At 37.4% G+C, this 16,301-nt stretch overlaps 1 protein-coding gene across 2 annotated transcripts; it reads left to right on the forward strand.

Annotated features, from left to right (window-relative positions):
- The first annotated feature begins 2,042 nt into the window (after positions 1–2,042).
- On the forward strand, positions 2,043–16,038 carry LOC124398087 (microtubule organization protein AKNA-like). 2 transcript variants are annotated; one of them, XM_046868106.1, is made up of 13 exons: positions 2,043–2,394; positions 5,585–5,922; positions 6,584–6,761; positions 7,678–8,434; positions 9,271–9,571; positions 9,842–9,916; positions 12,665–12,821; positions 13,013–13,137; positions 14,623–14,682; positions 14,775–14,896; positions 14,989–15,149; positions 15,482–15,657; positions 15,873–16,038. In XM_046868106.1, the coding sequence occupies exons 2-11, from the start codon at positions 5,743–5,745 to the stop codon at positions 15,125–15,127; spliced, it is 2,094 nt and encodes a 697-aa protein (XP_046724062.1). In that variant the 5' UTR covers positions 2,043–2,394; positions 5,585–5,742; the 3' UTR covers positions 15,128–15,149; positions 15,482–15,657; positions 15,873–16,038. The 2 variants fall into 2 exon arrangements, with proteins under 2 accessions (XP_046724062.1, XP_046724061.1); XM_046868105.1 differs by lacking the exon at positions 2,043–2,394 and adding an exon at positions 2,838–4,159.
- Positions 16,039–16,301: the final 263 nt, after the last annotated feature.

The raw sequence follows: 16,301 nt of genomic DNA on the forward strand, positions 1-16,301 counted from the left end.
CAAGTCACAGCCCAATGCAGATAGATACGGATAGACTGATACTTTATTTCTCCCAATAGGAAATGTACAGCTTTCAGCAGTATCCACAAACATACACAATAAGGCATGCAATAAATACTACAAAACTGCAGACTCAATTTCCCAGCAAAAAAAATGTGGTTTTCAAAAATGGCCGCCATGGACATCACTTTCCACACTATACCGCCTTCTCAATTGCCAAAATACCCAATCACACATGTCAAAGTATAAAAAAACATATGTTTTTCTTACCATATGTGCTCAGTTGTTCTTGTGCCTCTGTCAATGACAATGTTTTTCACATTTCAAGCAGCTGTCGATAAAATATCTGCTCTGAGGAGAAAATTCAATTTCTGTGGCCTCAACCAGAGATTTTTAGAGGATATTCTGAAAAAAAAATACAGTACCACTCATGAATAACTAAAATGAATAATACTAGCACTTGTGAATGACTGACAAGTGACTCGTGACACTTTTTAGTTTGACTTGTGGCCGTGTAGCAACCGATACTGTAGTCACTAGCAAGCTAACTAGTAAAACATTAAATTGGATAATGTTAAATTTACTGTGAATATCGGTTTATTCGTGACATGATTTACAATGTTCTCTGATACCTTTGCACATTAAACACTACATTTATTTTTAATTACCTGCGGAAAAACTAAAATGGTCAGACAGGATATGCCACAGAATAATCCAAGGAATTGTTAAAGCAAGTCATTTAGATTGAATTTATATGTTAGTGGTTTATAATGTGAACCGGATTACATTTAACCATTACAATTAATTAGAATTACACTTAAACTGCAACCTAAACTTGTTGCTACTATTTTATGTTAAACATACAATTTTATTTTGTAATATTATTACAGTTTCTTAAAACAAATCATTTTTAAATTGACCTATTTCTTAAATTCTTAAAAAACAAGTATGATCCTTTTCCTCTACCCAAATGTCTTATTATCTGTCAACCAACTGAATCATTTCTGATTTTTTATCTCCTTCTGCCACCTAGTGGCAAAACAAAGCAGAACAATGTAGGTATAGTGTTCATGTTTCAATATGCTGCTCGTGCAAAAAGTAAAAAAAGTATAACTAATGTAAAATATAAATGAAAACACTATCAGAATGGAATCTTTTAAAAAAAAGATTGTTAAAATGTAAAAGAATGACGGTTCGATAGATTATAATATGTAATGTAAATGATAAAATATGGGGGGTAATTATTATAAAGCAGTCCAATTTAGCTGCTGAGGCTGTGTGAATTTAAAAGGCAGAGAGATATAGATAGAAAAAAAATAATTAAATGTCGATTGAATTTATAAGACATATGGGGGGTGTGTAATTTAATGAAAATATATTCAGTACCTAACGTGTAAAATGTGTGTGAATATTTTTATCAAAATAAATGACATATTTACGTCCCCACCCCTAGTTTTTATTGTTTTGCTTGTATTTTCTTGTTTATGGTTGTGTACTTCTGCTCAATATATTACTTTGTTCGTTTTATAAAAATGTGTGTACATGTTTTTTAGCTGAATGCCATATAATTTCTCTCAATAAAGCTATTTTATTAAAAAATGAAAACAGCTTTGAAATGTCGCCACCTTGTGTTTTTTAGGGGTAATGCAAGACATTTTTCAGTTCAGTTTTTCTGTGCGCGTGTGCGTGTTAAATACTTCAAAGCACCGCCTGTTGTTGTGCGAAACAAATGGGATTTAAAACCTCTACGTTTTGAATGTAACCCCGCCCCCTTTTAACTCTTAGCCAATTAGATTCAGCCTTACATCGGCGCCATACTTTTTTGTAACAACTTTTGTAAAATAAAACTTTTTTAACAAATGCAACTATAAAATGCGACCCAAACACTGCAAAGAAAAAACTTTGTATTAGTATAGTACGGTCTAAAGGTAGCCCCGCCCTCTTCAAACTCTGAGCCAATTAGATTCCGTCTGAGTGTCACGTGCGTTTCTGATTATGCAGATCTATGAAGCCAGCTCAAATCAGTGGCATGGAGTTTTTAATACACACACACACACACACACACACACACACACATTTTTCGTGTTACTTTAAAAAAAAAAAGAAATTAAACACTTTAGCTGTAACGTTACTTTATAAAAGTACGTCCCAAACTGGGCAGAGAAGTAAAAGGAAAGTCGACAAATCGTCTTTCCGGTCTTTCAGGCGATTTACTGCAACAAGAGCAAATTTATAAAAAGCAAAGCAAAAGCGTCCTGAAGAACATGAAACAAGGATTTGAACTGGAAGTCCATGGCAGAAGACGTGTTTGGGAGGAAGAGTGTGTTGTACACAGTCTCGCCTGGTGATTATGAGAGGGAGTCTGGAGGCTGCTTGTGTGCTGCTGTTGTCATGGTAACGCAAAGCCGAGGCCACTGATTTGAGGAAGTATCTTTACTCTTAACTCTTTAGAACCTGCATATATATATATATATGTGTGTGTGTGTGTGTGTGTGTGTGTAGATCTGATTACAAACAGTTAGGGTAAGTTCAAGTTTAATTAAATAAGTTTCTAAGTGTCTTAAGAATGTTTTATTACAGGTGGTTTGGTTTGGTTTGGTTTTATTGATTGGTCTTGTGGTAAAGATGGTGGTTTGTATTGTGTTGTATTGAATTGTGGTGCATTATAGAAAGTAATTTTCTGTACACTTTAACCATTCATATGATTTATCTTTGGGATTAAGATCTATCTATCTATCTATCTATCTATCTATCTATCTATCTATCTATCTATCTGTCTGTCTGTCTGTCTGTCTGTCTGTCTGTCTGTCTGTCCTTCCACCTGCCTGCTTATCTATCTATCGATCGATCTCTAGCTACAGTATTACCTTCCAAAACATAGACAGGCCATGCTGAAAACTGTCTTTGCAAACCAGTAAAATAATCCCAGCTTCCTTATTTCCTGACTAAATAGATTATTTATTATTTTCTTCAAATAATCCTGCATTCATTTGCAGTACTTGCTAGTCTAATTTCTGTTTCACTGTCCGAGAAAGGCAGGCAGACTTATGGTTAAGATGGTGCGCCAGTTTGGCCAGGGTTTTGGATTTTTCACCATGGTTAAATTGCATTTCCTGGATCAGATATAAACCATTAAAAAAATGGCATGTCCATTAAATCTATTTTCTTATTTCTAAAGAAAATTTTCCAATGATGAACTTTTCTTGTACTCTGCTTGATTGAATTTTAATGATCTGAACTGCATTAAGAGTTTAATCCTAATCCTAATAGTGTAAATTCATAGTGTAGGAAGAGTAGATGTGATATCAAATGCACATTCATCTACAACAGCTGTTAAAATAAAATATTTAACCACTTGTTCATTATAATTAACCAAGTAACTCATACAGTAAAGCTAAATTAGATTTTTTTTTCCTCCCAACAGCATTGTTCTGAAGTGTTTTATTCCACTTCTAATACAACACTTTTCCACCACTAACAGTTTTAGTAACTAAAGAATGATTTCATGTTGTGTAACATCCAGAATAGATGCAGTCATCATTCTCTCTCTCTCTCTCTCTCTCTCTCTCTCTCTCTCTCTCTCTTTCACACACATTTATGTGGCAAACATCTTACCACTTTTCTTACAAAACATAAGACTGGAGACTCCTTTCAAAAATTTTACATAAAGACCTCCTTACAGAAAAATACCAGTACATGCACAATGGCACTTATCGCACCAGTTTAGTATAAAAACAATAATGCATACAGTTGTTCGCCCTGGTCTCTGAGCTGCTGTTAAAGAACCAACTCACAATATCTAAAGCAATCGTTTAAACTTCAGTGGTTTCTTTTTCATTTACGTCCTCAGCCATGACCCTGGAACATAAGTAGCTTATACATAGCTGCTTGGCCTTCCTAACACACTTGCTTAGCATTCGCTGTGTGTCGGACACCTAATCACTGTTTTAGCAGCTACGATCGCAGGCAACCTCGAGAGTGTTACCGAGCTTTTGATTAGCAGAGTATCATTGTCCAGAATGCAACTCTTTAGCACGTAAAGGATTAGCTGTGTTTGGTAATGGGTGTGTTTCTAGCAAGGTTCACACACTGTGGTTTTAAGGAGTTGGTGTCTATCCAAGAAAGACATAATGGAACCATACTGGGTTTAAAATTACTGGTAAGTACTACCACTTTAAGCTAGTGTATGTGCTACATTACACTCTTGCAGTTGTTTATTTAAAGCAAACATTCAGGTGGGTCATTGGCATTTAGAGGAAAAGGAATAAATGCCATGTGGTATAGTTATGTAATTTACACAGGAAAACTGTATCGGAGTATGTCAAGATATATATTTCTATCTCAGGTGGTGCGTAGATAAGAGGCTTATGATTTAATTCTTGCTCTGGCATTTTAGAGCGTTGTAAAATAGTCTAGAAAATTAGATGTAGTAGAAGAGTATACGACTGAAGTAGTCGGTTGGCTGCTTGTGAAGAAAACCAGAATGGTAAAAAAATATTCTGCAGCATTTTTCATCTTCAACTTGTGTTGGATTCCTAATTCAGATTCTTGCTACACTTTCTGTAAGAGTAGATAGTTCTAGTAAATAAAAAATGACTAGTTTTTATTAATTCACATCTGTTGTAAAAGCTTTGCCAAGGGAAAGTCTTGAAGATTGAGGGCTTTGAGGATTTTCAGAAACGTACAGCTGCTTTTGTTTGGTCTTTTGAGCTTCATCACAACTTTAAATTTTGCATGCAGAAAGATAGTTCTAAAGATAGATAGAAAGATTGATTAGAGATATAGTATTGAGAGACCTGGATACAGCTAGAAGTTATCTAACTGTCCAATGCGAATGTAACTATAAAGTGATTTAAACATGATGTTATATAAAGTATGATGATACAATAGGCAGACAACTGTGATATCAGTAAAATAAAACAGGCCCAAAGTGTTTTAATCCTTGTTTACATACTCACTTATGCTGGAGCAGTATAGTGTAATACAATTCTGGTTACTTGCTATCCAGGTTTATCCTAAAGATGTATCAGATTGGCAACATTTAAACCTGAGATTTGAACCCCAGAGCCGTTATACTGTATAAAATGAGTCAACTTCCTCCGACCAATCAGATTTAAGAATTCAGATGCACTTTTGTATAAACCATTTAGTTTTTCTGATTTTTTTTTTATTAGTAAAATGTTTCAGAATTAAAGCTGTGATTTGAAAGATTTTTTAAACTTCGCATATGGGAAACAGGTGTTTACAGTCGAGCAAAAACATCTTGCGTAGTTTTTCATCATGGATTGTTAGCGCTGCTCACTACACAATGATTGGCAGTGGTAATCTCAAGGAGTCGTACTTCTCGAGTTATATCTCCCGGGCGGTGGCGATTTCCTAAGAGGCGACTGTTTTCTTCCTGGTGCTCTTTAAACCTGTTTAATTATGCTCGGTGGATTTGTTTTCTCTGAATGGTGGCACTTGTGAATATGACAATCGGTATCAACTGTGAGTGTTTTTAGTTTTAACAATCTCTATGCAGGCAAAATAATGCACAGTAAGAACAATTCACATTTCACATTGTGTGGCTTGACTTTTGTTCCAGGTTTGTGTTCCATCACCTTGGCAACACCGGTGTAAATCAGAATCTCAACCATGAAAGTGAAGATGGTCTCTAAATTGGTAGTTAGTAAGTGGACCAGAAAACCACAAATAGACTTTAGAAATGTGGTGTAAGAGGCGAAGAAGAAAATAAGAGGAAGCATGGAGATGAAAAAGAATGCCACCAGAGTGCGAATGCGTGCCTGGACCCCTGCCTCGGGATACTCTTCACCCCCCAGCCCAGTCAGCTCGCAATTTAGCTGGGATGAAGGCAAAGATGAGGACTTTCAGAATCAAATGGATGAGAATGGCATTATTGGCCTAAGTGAGACACAAGGGGAGGTATGAATGTCTTGAGTACCTTATAACTATGTCATTCATGTAATATATGGTGAAAATACGGTGTTATTGTGTAAATTTTTTCCATGTCATTGTCCATTCCTTTCGTTACACATTATGTACAATCTTCACAAATCAGGCATAAAATTATGACCACTTGCCTAATATTGTGTTATTTCCTCTTATGCTGCCAAAACACTCCTGACCAATCGATCATTACCATTAACTTCTTCAGCAATTTGAGCTACAGAAGCTCATCTGTTGGCTCGGACCACACGTGCATCAATGAGAGTTGACCGCAGACCGGGAACATCCCACTAGAGCTACAGTTTTGGAGATGCTCTGACCAGTCGTCTAGCCGTCCCAATTTGGCCCTCGTCAAACTCAATTAAATTCTTACGCTTGCCCATTTTTCCTGCTTCCAACACATCAACTTTGAGGACAAAATGTTTACTTATATCCCATCCACTAACAGGTGCCATGATGAACAGATAATTAGTGTTATTCACTTCACCGGCGATATAAACAAACGTGCTACAGTCCCTACTGTAAGTGTACTGCGCCTTGGTTACGTGTTTCTGACGCAGTGAGAACTAAATGTAATAATGAAAATTATTATAAATGATCTGTAGTCTGAAATGCACTTTTATACACTTGGCTGTAGCAAGAAGACGAGGTTGAATTAAAGGATGAAGAGGAAATAATTTCAGATGTGGAAACTCCAGAACCTGAAGAAGGGCCACCTTGTGCACTGGAAGATCTGAACTGTCACCTGAGTGAGCTGCTGGACTCAGAGCCTCTCTCCCTACTCGTAGGAGATGACTGTCTCTCGCCCACACACAGTACCAGCCTTTTTTATTTTTCTTTGTTTTTATATCAAATGTCTTCATTGTGGTGATGAAATTCTGTATTAAAGGAGGTTTATTATTGCCATCTGGCTGCAGAGATAGTGTTATAGGCATGGCATGTAAAAAGAGGAAAACATTTGTCTTTAACGGACATAAATTACTAGGGTCGCTCTAAAGTGATAATAACTCAAGTTTAAATGAATGAATCTTTCATTCTATCAGTTTATTCTCAACTAATTATTCATTATAGTATGGTATACAATGAGTAAAAGACTTTTTAACCATTTCTATTTACATTTACTGTTCTTAAACATCGATAAAAAAAATCGTTTTCCTGTTATCACTTATATTACAGCAGCTATAAACAGTTGTTCACTTAGCTGCCCCCATTTTTCACTTTCTCAAATTTAATATCAAAAAAGGTACGAGCAGTGAGAGTGAAACTAGTCAAAGAAAAAAATACTAATTTTGTCCTTAACTCTTTTCAGTGTCAGAAAATATAATATATACTGTTTGTTTAATCTCTGTTATAAGATGATGGCACGGTAGCCTTCTTGTTTAAGGTTAAGTAAACTATTCTAAACTTCACCATGTAAACAGCAATATTTTTCATTTGCACTGCTTTCAATTTGATGATTATTAGGCGCATTATTTCTTAAACATCTGCCTTACAAGGCTGAGTGTATAATATTAAAAAAAGCAGAGGAAAAAAGTGAATTTAGCAGAGTCAATAAAGAGTGATGTCTTACAATATAAGTAAGCTAATTTTATAATATAAATCCTTTTAGCAAAATATAAATAGTTTATTATCGCAGCTATCAGTTTCCATATAAATAAAGGAAGGAACTGACAATCAAATTATTATTAACTGTGCATTAATATGTTTTTTCTTTTCTGTGATCTTATTTAGATGATGTTAATGATAGTGTTTCTCTGGAGGACTGGTCTTTCAATGATGATGATAATGAACAGAAGATTGAAGAGGGAAATCAAGAGAACATCCACAGACCTGCCCAACATTCAAGCCCAGTCAGAGATCTGGATTCGGGAACTTCAAATGATGAGATTAAGGAGATTAAGATGCACAGAGTTGAGTCATATCAACGTCAATGGAATACTGACCCCCAGTATAACTGTATGAACAGCCATGTTTTCAGGAGTAATGAAGAAATGGATAATAAGTCTGATAAAGCGAAAATAGAAATGCCAACATTTTCCCAGAACAGTTATCTTCCCAGACAGGTGTCTTCCTCATCCTTCTTCAAACGCACTCCTCAGGCGCATATCCATCCCCTTCTTCCTGAACTGAGTTTACAGGATGAGGAGAGAAACTCTAGAATTGAAGCTGAAACATTTGCAGAGCGAAGTGGGTCTAACAGCAGACTCAGCCAAAGCCCTAAAATTTACCAGCCAGATGAGGAGCCTGCTTCTGCACTGAATATCTCTAAATCCGAAAAAAGTTTACCTGAATTAGGGAAGGATACAGCTAAACCTCTTCAGAGTCACTATGAGCGATCTGTTTCCACTCCTCGAGATATACATTCTACCCCACTGAAGGATTACACAGCTTCCAGTTTTTTAAAGCCTGCAGCCAAAGACTCCACAAATAGGCACAGGAGACACCACAGCCCCTCAAAAACATCTCACACTGACCCGAATGACGTGAGGTGGGTTTGTGATTGTGTTGTAAGTTTCTTATGGCTTATAGACAATGTCACACAGGAGCTTTACAGTAATTCGCTCTAGATTTATAACACGTGTACCAGAGGTGACGGTGCAGTCCTTAGGGAGAGATCTGCAGTATCTATGCGAGATTATTTATTAAAGCAAGTGGGCTTAACTGTTTTTGGTAAGTGCAGACCTTTTAGAATGTACATGGAAGATCATCCAGAGCAGTAGAAAGGCAGGTCAAAAGTGCAAAAAGCTTCATTAGGATGAATCAGGTAGGTCAGGATGACATCAGGGTTCCACAGACCGCCATGTACAGTATTTGGGTTCTGCTCCTAGCTACAAGTTTAGGGGGAAGGAATGCAACACATAAAATTGCTTGTATTTTACTAACACAGTTTACTATTATAAACATTTGTGAACATCAACAGTTTATATATTTTTTTTATCAATTTAAAATAGCATGCCTGCTTGGTTTAATATATCATATAATATTTTTTAATGTTTGATTAAAATAGAATAAATCAAATTAATGCAAAATGAAAACATTGTATTATATCGATTCAATTGAGTAATAAATTAAATTAGCACAAATTGAGCAGACCACAGCAGATAAAGCTGTAATTAGTAACATTCATTGTCAATAACAGTATAGTGGAGTAAAAAGTACATATATTGAATCATAAATGTAGCGTAGAGTAAAAGTTGCTTATATCTTTGATAATCATTAAAACTAGAAAGCAGCCAAAGAATTATTTGAGTACAGTAACGAAGTACATTTACTCAAATATTTTACCACACATTGCATTTATTTGTATTGTCTCTGTGTTCTCAGGAAGGGCCAGCTGAGTCACCCATTACCAGATTTTTCCAAAGTAGAGCCCAAAGTTCGTTTCCCCAAAAGCAGCTACAAGCCTCCGAAAAGTCGGAAGCCTGGTCACAAAAACGACTCAAAATCGAAAGTTCCTGTAGTGTTCAAAACTCCTGCTGACATTGTAAGGGAGGCTCTGTTGAGTAATTCTGAAGCGCCCTCGGATACCACAGTCCCCATCAACTCCCAGACACCCTTGAACACTACAATGCCTGAGGAGTTGCGGTGCCCTCTGCAGGCCAGCACTATGGTGCAACAGCTTCAGGTATGGCAATAAGAATAAAATCTCCAACACTAATGATTTGTCTGTCTCATGCTGTATTTGACTGGCTGTGTTTTCATGCATCCTCAAAACCATGTGACCGTGACTGATTGGTGTAAGTAATTGATAAAACAACAGGAAGTGCAATATTAGAAATTTAATCAGCCTGAACCAAAGTAGAGTGATCCTTTTTAAAAGGATCCACAAGCATCTCCTTTGATATCAACCTATGGAAATGTAATTCCATGATTTGCTTTCCATTGTCTTTAATAGGAGGATTACAATCGGCTTCTGACCAAGTATGCAGAGGCTGAGAATACTATTGACAGGCTACGTTTGGAAGCTAAGGTTTGATTTTTCTTTAGATCTTTCAATAAAAATTAAAATTTGGCACCTCTATGAAAAAGGACAGTACTATTTCAATTCAATTCATTTTTATTTGCATAGCGCTTTTAACACATTGTCTCAAAGAAGCTTTACACAGATAATGTGGTGATAAAAGTGATTAAGATGTTCTTTATAAGTGTAATCTTGTCCCTGATGAGCAAGCTGGTGGCGAATGTGGCAAGGAAAAACTCCCCGAGATGGCATAAGGAAGAAACCTTGAGAGGAACCGGACTCAAGAGGGAACTCATCCATATCCGGGTTGCACCGAATGTCCATTTATTGCGGATATAGGATGTTGCAGGGTACAGTGATGGTGATCAGAAGCAAACTGTAGTCCTGAGTCAATGTAGCAGACTGTTGAGATTAACTACAGTCCAAAGTCATCCTCAAAGCTTCCGTTCTCAGTCCGGAATTTCATGGAACCACCCAAGGCGTTGATGAGAAACTGTCCCCAGCTGCACAGAGTGCCCTCCAATCGAAGAGGACACTATCCAGAGGCAGGCCTGGACGAAGTGGGAAGATCCACGGAGGGAAGAGGGGCAGGAACAGTGGTCACTGAAATCTCAGGAGCGAGAGAGAGAGAGAGAGAGAAGATTGGTGACAGGAAGAGAAGGATATGGATTATTATGTGTCCTAATTGTTGTATTATAGTTAAGGACACTGTGTAGTTGGGGACTCCGTAAGGATTCGCTATGGCAGCATAGCTAAAAGCTGGTTCTCCCCAGAAGGTAACACAGACATGAGGGATCTCTGGGATAAGAGACGACCCACCACACCACCGTCAACAAACCTGAGTGAACAAGTGAGAGTGAGGGGACGACAGCATACAAAAAATTATTTAATTGTATCATTTTGTTGCACAGTAACACATACAGCACAAGGAAGTTTTCAACATGAATCTATGTAATGTTACGGAATGTTTCCAGTCTTGAAAATTCCTGGAAATTTCAACACTAGTTGCAACATTCAACTCTAATTAAAAACATTGGTAAAGGTAAAAATGTCCAGGTCAGAAGACTGAAAAAATTGGTCAAGTCCAATATTTATTTTTGTTTGGCACTGCACAGTCCAGCCCTGTGTGGCACTCAGATGAAAAAGGATTTGAAGTCATAAACCCTGACAATATTATTTAACATTGACTCATGACTCATATCATTGACTGGCCCAGTGTCTAAAATAGTGCATTGCCTTTCAATTCCTTTTCTATCAATTTCCTTTCCAACATGTTCCTTAATATAAACTACAGTATATGTAGAGAACACTGTGCACTAACCCACTGTACTGCAGGGGATAAATAGGGGGAAATAAGTGCACTATATAATGGATAGACTGTGGATTTGATCCAGTGGGTCCATTTTACAGATCGAACACTTGTGCAGTAATTCTGCATTTATAGCCCTCAGTCTCTTAGTTGCTGTTCTTCCATCTGGCTGCATTTATTGTTGTGCTAATTACAAGGAGCTTAACCCCCCCACACCCCCCCACCCAATGCCCTGACCATCTGTCTTTCCTTTTATAGGTATAAGAATGTAGGGTGTAGGAGGCTACGTGTCGTTCATTCTAATGAGAAGCTACATTGATTTCTGTTCTACTGTTTCCACTATGTAGATAGTAAAGAATGTGGGTGGATTTGCTTAGTGTATTGGATATAATGGAAAGTGGAAGGGTGTTGTATTAGTCTAGGCACAGGGGTCACATAGAGGTAAATGCTGGTGTGAAATAGTATCTGAAAATCCTATTAAGAAGGAGCAGTTATGCTGTCAGTTTCTTACAAGGCTGACCGTGATGATAGCAGGATAGTCTGTGAAGAATGCAGTCTGTGGAAACATTTATTGTTTGAGAGTGTGTGTTTTCTGTATATTCATAGGTCTGCATTTGGACAGCCCTCAGTCCTTTATATTCGCAGACCATTTTGTAACAAGTTGTTATTTCCTAAACAATTTGGTAATTAGGTTGCATACAAGAAGGCTTATATAAGGCTTCTCCCTTTCCTCTGTGCTGTTAAGGTATTAAGGTCTTAAGATAAATCTAAATCTAGGGTACAGCTCTAAGGTACTTGTGAGGCATCTTCAAAAAAGGTTAATTGATTAATTACAATTGTATGGCTTTTTAATTGTGCCTTTTTTGGACCTATTTTAAGCACAAGCATCCATTTGAAATGAAGCTCGTCCACTTGTTGGAAGCAAACAGTGGTTTGTTTAAAGATCAGGGCAGATCCAATCAGCGTGGTGAAAAGCATGTAAAAGTCAAGCGATCCACATTGTTCAAAAGGACAAAAACCAAAATTAACAAAACAATACATGAAGCAAACAGAAGAGCTAAGGACTGGAAGTCATAACTAGCTGTAGAAGGAACAGACATGCATGCTTAAGTACATGTGTGGTGAATTTTTAAATGACCAATGAGCGAGTCAGATGGAGTAAGGTGTGTAATCTGCGTGGTTGATAAAAAGTGGAATTAAAAAAAAAAAAAAATGCTGTAATGTTTTTATCTATTAAATGTAATGGAATGACCAAGTTTACCCCTACTACAGCAAGTGGGCAGGGATCAAGTGGTTAAATCACAGCTAGAAAATGCTATATATAAATGCTTTTTATTATTTATGCTCTTGACATGAAGCCATGGATATTTTGTAATCAATACAGTATATGCAGTACTTTAGAATTGTAGTTGAATAGGAATATTTATACAATATGTGTGATCTTCTAGGTTTTCCTGCACTCAGATCCTCCTAAACCCAGCCAACCTGCTTCTTCAGGTGTTCTGAAGGAGAGCTCAAAAGTTATGACCTTGAGTTTTCCCCAAGCTCAAAGGGCAGTGCTGGTTACAGATGCTGTCCAACCGACTCAGCAAAATCTCAACTCAGGTAAGAGCAACTTTAACTTAATGTTATTTTTATTTTATTTTTGATCAAAGTACGATGTTAAACTGTGGATTAAACAGTTATCCAGCAGGCTCTTGACACCGTCTGTCTCATCCACTAATGTAGTAAATTGCAGACAAAGCACAGAGAGCAGGCAAATAATTGGATTATGTCATTTTTTTGCTTTGTGAAAGCTACCAGAGGGACGCCCCCTCAGCCGTCCTCCGTGGACTCTTTTCCTTCCAGCTGGTATGAATCTTCTGCTGCATCTCCACTAACTGAGCCACTCTCCGAACAGATGGCGAGATTTCAGCTACAGGTGTTGACATTTAATATTGCTTTTTTCGAGTGTTACAGTGTAGACTAGTGGGTGCACTGCTATTTATCTTCCCATTTTATCTTTTCCATTGTGAAAATTTAAAAAGGGCAGATATTTAACAGTACAGGACACATCAATTGTAGTGCAAATTACATTTCCAGCTACAATATTTATACTCCTGAAAGGGTGAAGTTAAAGTGCACTGGACGACTTCTGGCACAGCTGAAACTGTTCATTTTGGACCTGAGACAGCATGGAAAGCTCATGCTTATCACTGGAGACCTCCTTTTCAGGAATGGATCTACCAAGGTGGCATGGGAAAAAAGAAAAAGCATTGCCACCCCCTCTTAAACCCCAGCACTGCTATACCTGTGTATAAAATAAACATTTAATTAGTTTTCTTAACCGATTTAAAGCAGCAGAGCTTCAATGTGATGACATAAAAAAAAAACATATACCAGTAAATAATGGCAGAAACCTGGTCATTATACTAAAGCATTTTCCGAACAAATTATTCTAGTGAACTCCTTAATTTTCCAGCCTGATTACTGATCACAAACAAATGACTCTTTCTGGCTCTTTTAGTGAATTGAAGCATTTGTATAAATAAACATGTAAGTTTATTATATATTATAGTTAATTTTCATGATATCTTCCTTTGCATTAATGACTTACAGCTTAAATTGAAACTGTTTTCACAAGTATGTTGTTGAGTATCTTGCGTCTTCAGGATTGTCCAAACTTTGCATTTGGCATTGTAGTGCTACTAATTAGCAGTGCACCATGTAAAAGGTCTTTTTCATCTCTAAAGATAATTCAAAATCTTAATGTTAATGTCTACAATGGCGGAAAGTAGATTGTCAAGTTCGGCTATTCTCAGCATTATATGCAACAAATTCTCAGCATCATATAAAATATGTATATTGCATCATTCCACAAGAACCATGCAAGGATGCTTGCTTCAGTGTTGCCATCCCTCATAATTCTCATGCCACAAATTTGCCACCACATAAATACATTTTCTAGATTTACCTCTACTCCTTATAGCTCAGTGTTATGCTGTTGTGTACAGTGTTCTGTAGTGTTGAAAGATTTATGATCAAACTCTTGATGTCACCCAAATGAGGATGGGTTCCCCTTTTGAGTCTGGTTCCTCTCAAGGTTTCTTCCTCATTACATCTAAGGGAGTTTTTCCTTGCCACAGTCGCCATGGCTGCTCATCAGGGATAAATACACACCGTTCACCTTAACTGTTGATTTCTGTAAAGCTGCTTTGAGACAATGTCTGTTGTGAAAAGCGCTATACAAATAAACTTGACTTGACTTGTATTCAACACAGCAGTGACTAGTGACAGCATTAGCGGACTAGTCTAATGTGTGACCCTTAAAGTAAACTTTATACCATTGCTAAACATATTCTGGTTTAATTTGGGGTCAGTAAAATATCATTAAGCCAGTGTTAAAGCTGATTTTTGTTTTTCTCAGGTTAATGAGTTTGAGAAGATACTAAAGAGTGGAAGACTTAAACCTTATGAGCAGACCCAGGTATCATCATCCATTTTCCTGAAAAAAAAACAAAAAACAAAGTGGATTTAGCAATTTTATAAACATTAAAATATATTATTGTTTGTGAACAGGGGTTGTCTCAGCTGGCACAGGGTCAGGAATCAATAGAAAAGGCTTATCTTGCTGCTCGAGAAAAGCATCAACAACTGCAGAGGCAAACAGGAGAGAAGTCAGGACCCTTTGATCCTGACAGGTGAATACAGAGCACTTTCTATAGATATGCAGCAACATATTTCTACATAATCTTCATGTATATGATTTCAATATTGTGCTTTGCATTTTTAGGGAACTTGAAAGTCTGATATTTCAGTCGGGAATACAACTGGAGGAACTGAAGGAGTGGATAGATCAGTCTGAACATATTCAGCGCATAGCACCTACGCCGAGTGACCCCCTCATGTCCTTCAGCCTGTGTGTTAATTAAAAAGAAAGATCCAGAGCCTGAGGTACACTAAACTCTCTAATGACTCACTGTTACACATTTGTGGGGCAGATTTGAGACCTATAACTTTCCTCTGTGCCCTAGTAGTGTCATGAATAATTCACATCAGAAAGTGAAAAACTTGTGAACACAAGGTGGTGATGTGGAGAAGCAACAATGTTCATGTTTATTCTCTGCAAACACTGGTCGAATGGTTAGACAGGGAGCGCTTGTGATTTCATCTGAAACTGATATCTTACATTAGCCAATTATCCAAACTTTATCAAAAGATTATTGATATCATACTAGATGAAGCAACATGTTTCTTGTTTGGTGCTGATCTTCTACTCTGTCCAGATCCCTCCATCTGCAGCTCATGCAGACGTCATGGTCGGCTTGGGGGTGAGTTCTGTCAGTGGAGAGAGTGATCGAATCAGGGACACGATCGAAGAGGACATACTTCCATCTGTCCTCCGTCCCCTGCACCACAAACATCGACGCGTGGAGAAAGACATTAGCAACCTGATGGACCAGTAAGCGCTTTATGACCCTGGTATCTAATTTGTGTAATGGAAACCTGGGCATCTGTTTAGCACTTTAATCCAAGCATTTTATGCACTAATAATTAGATCGGTTCAAGTATTACGTCAAAGTGTAACAGACTTAGGAAAAAAAAAAAACATTAAAAAAAGTATACCTTTCTGAATATTAAAAAAAATGTATCACTGTTTTTTTGGCACATCCTCAGCATTCAGAACTTCAGAGATTTATCCAAGCTGTTGGACCGAGACCTAGCAGAGCCGGACCATAATTCCTGGAGTTAAAAGATCATTCTTCTTACCCTGCCAGTACTGATAGGTCAGAACCTGAACAGCCATGGAGAAATAAAGACAAGCAGGACTCAGACAAACCTCTCAGCCGTGAGTCTGGTTTTACTAGAAAAACAATCAAAGATAATGCAGTTCAATTCTCCAATACTACAGGGACTGAAATTTCATTTTCACTTTCTTTGTCTACCCCCTGTCTGTCTTTCTTAGACTACCAATGGCAGATTGTCTCCCAGGCCCCTCTTGTAGCTCACATGAGTGTAACTCTATGGAAACTCTCCCAGAGGCCTCAGTCCCAGTTTCAGCATTACCAAGGAAACAGGGCAGTGGAAGGCGAGCTGCGGGTAGCA

The sequence above is a fragment of the Silurus meridionalis genome, chromosome 15 (assembly GCF_014805685.1).
Source record: "Silurus meridionalis isolate SWU-2019-XX chromosome 15, ASM1480568v1, whole genome shotgun sequence".
Taxonomy (NCBI): domain Eukaryota; kingdom Metazoa; phylum Chordata; class Actinopteri; order Siluriformes; family Siluridae; genus Silurus; species Silurus meridionalis.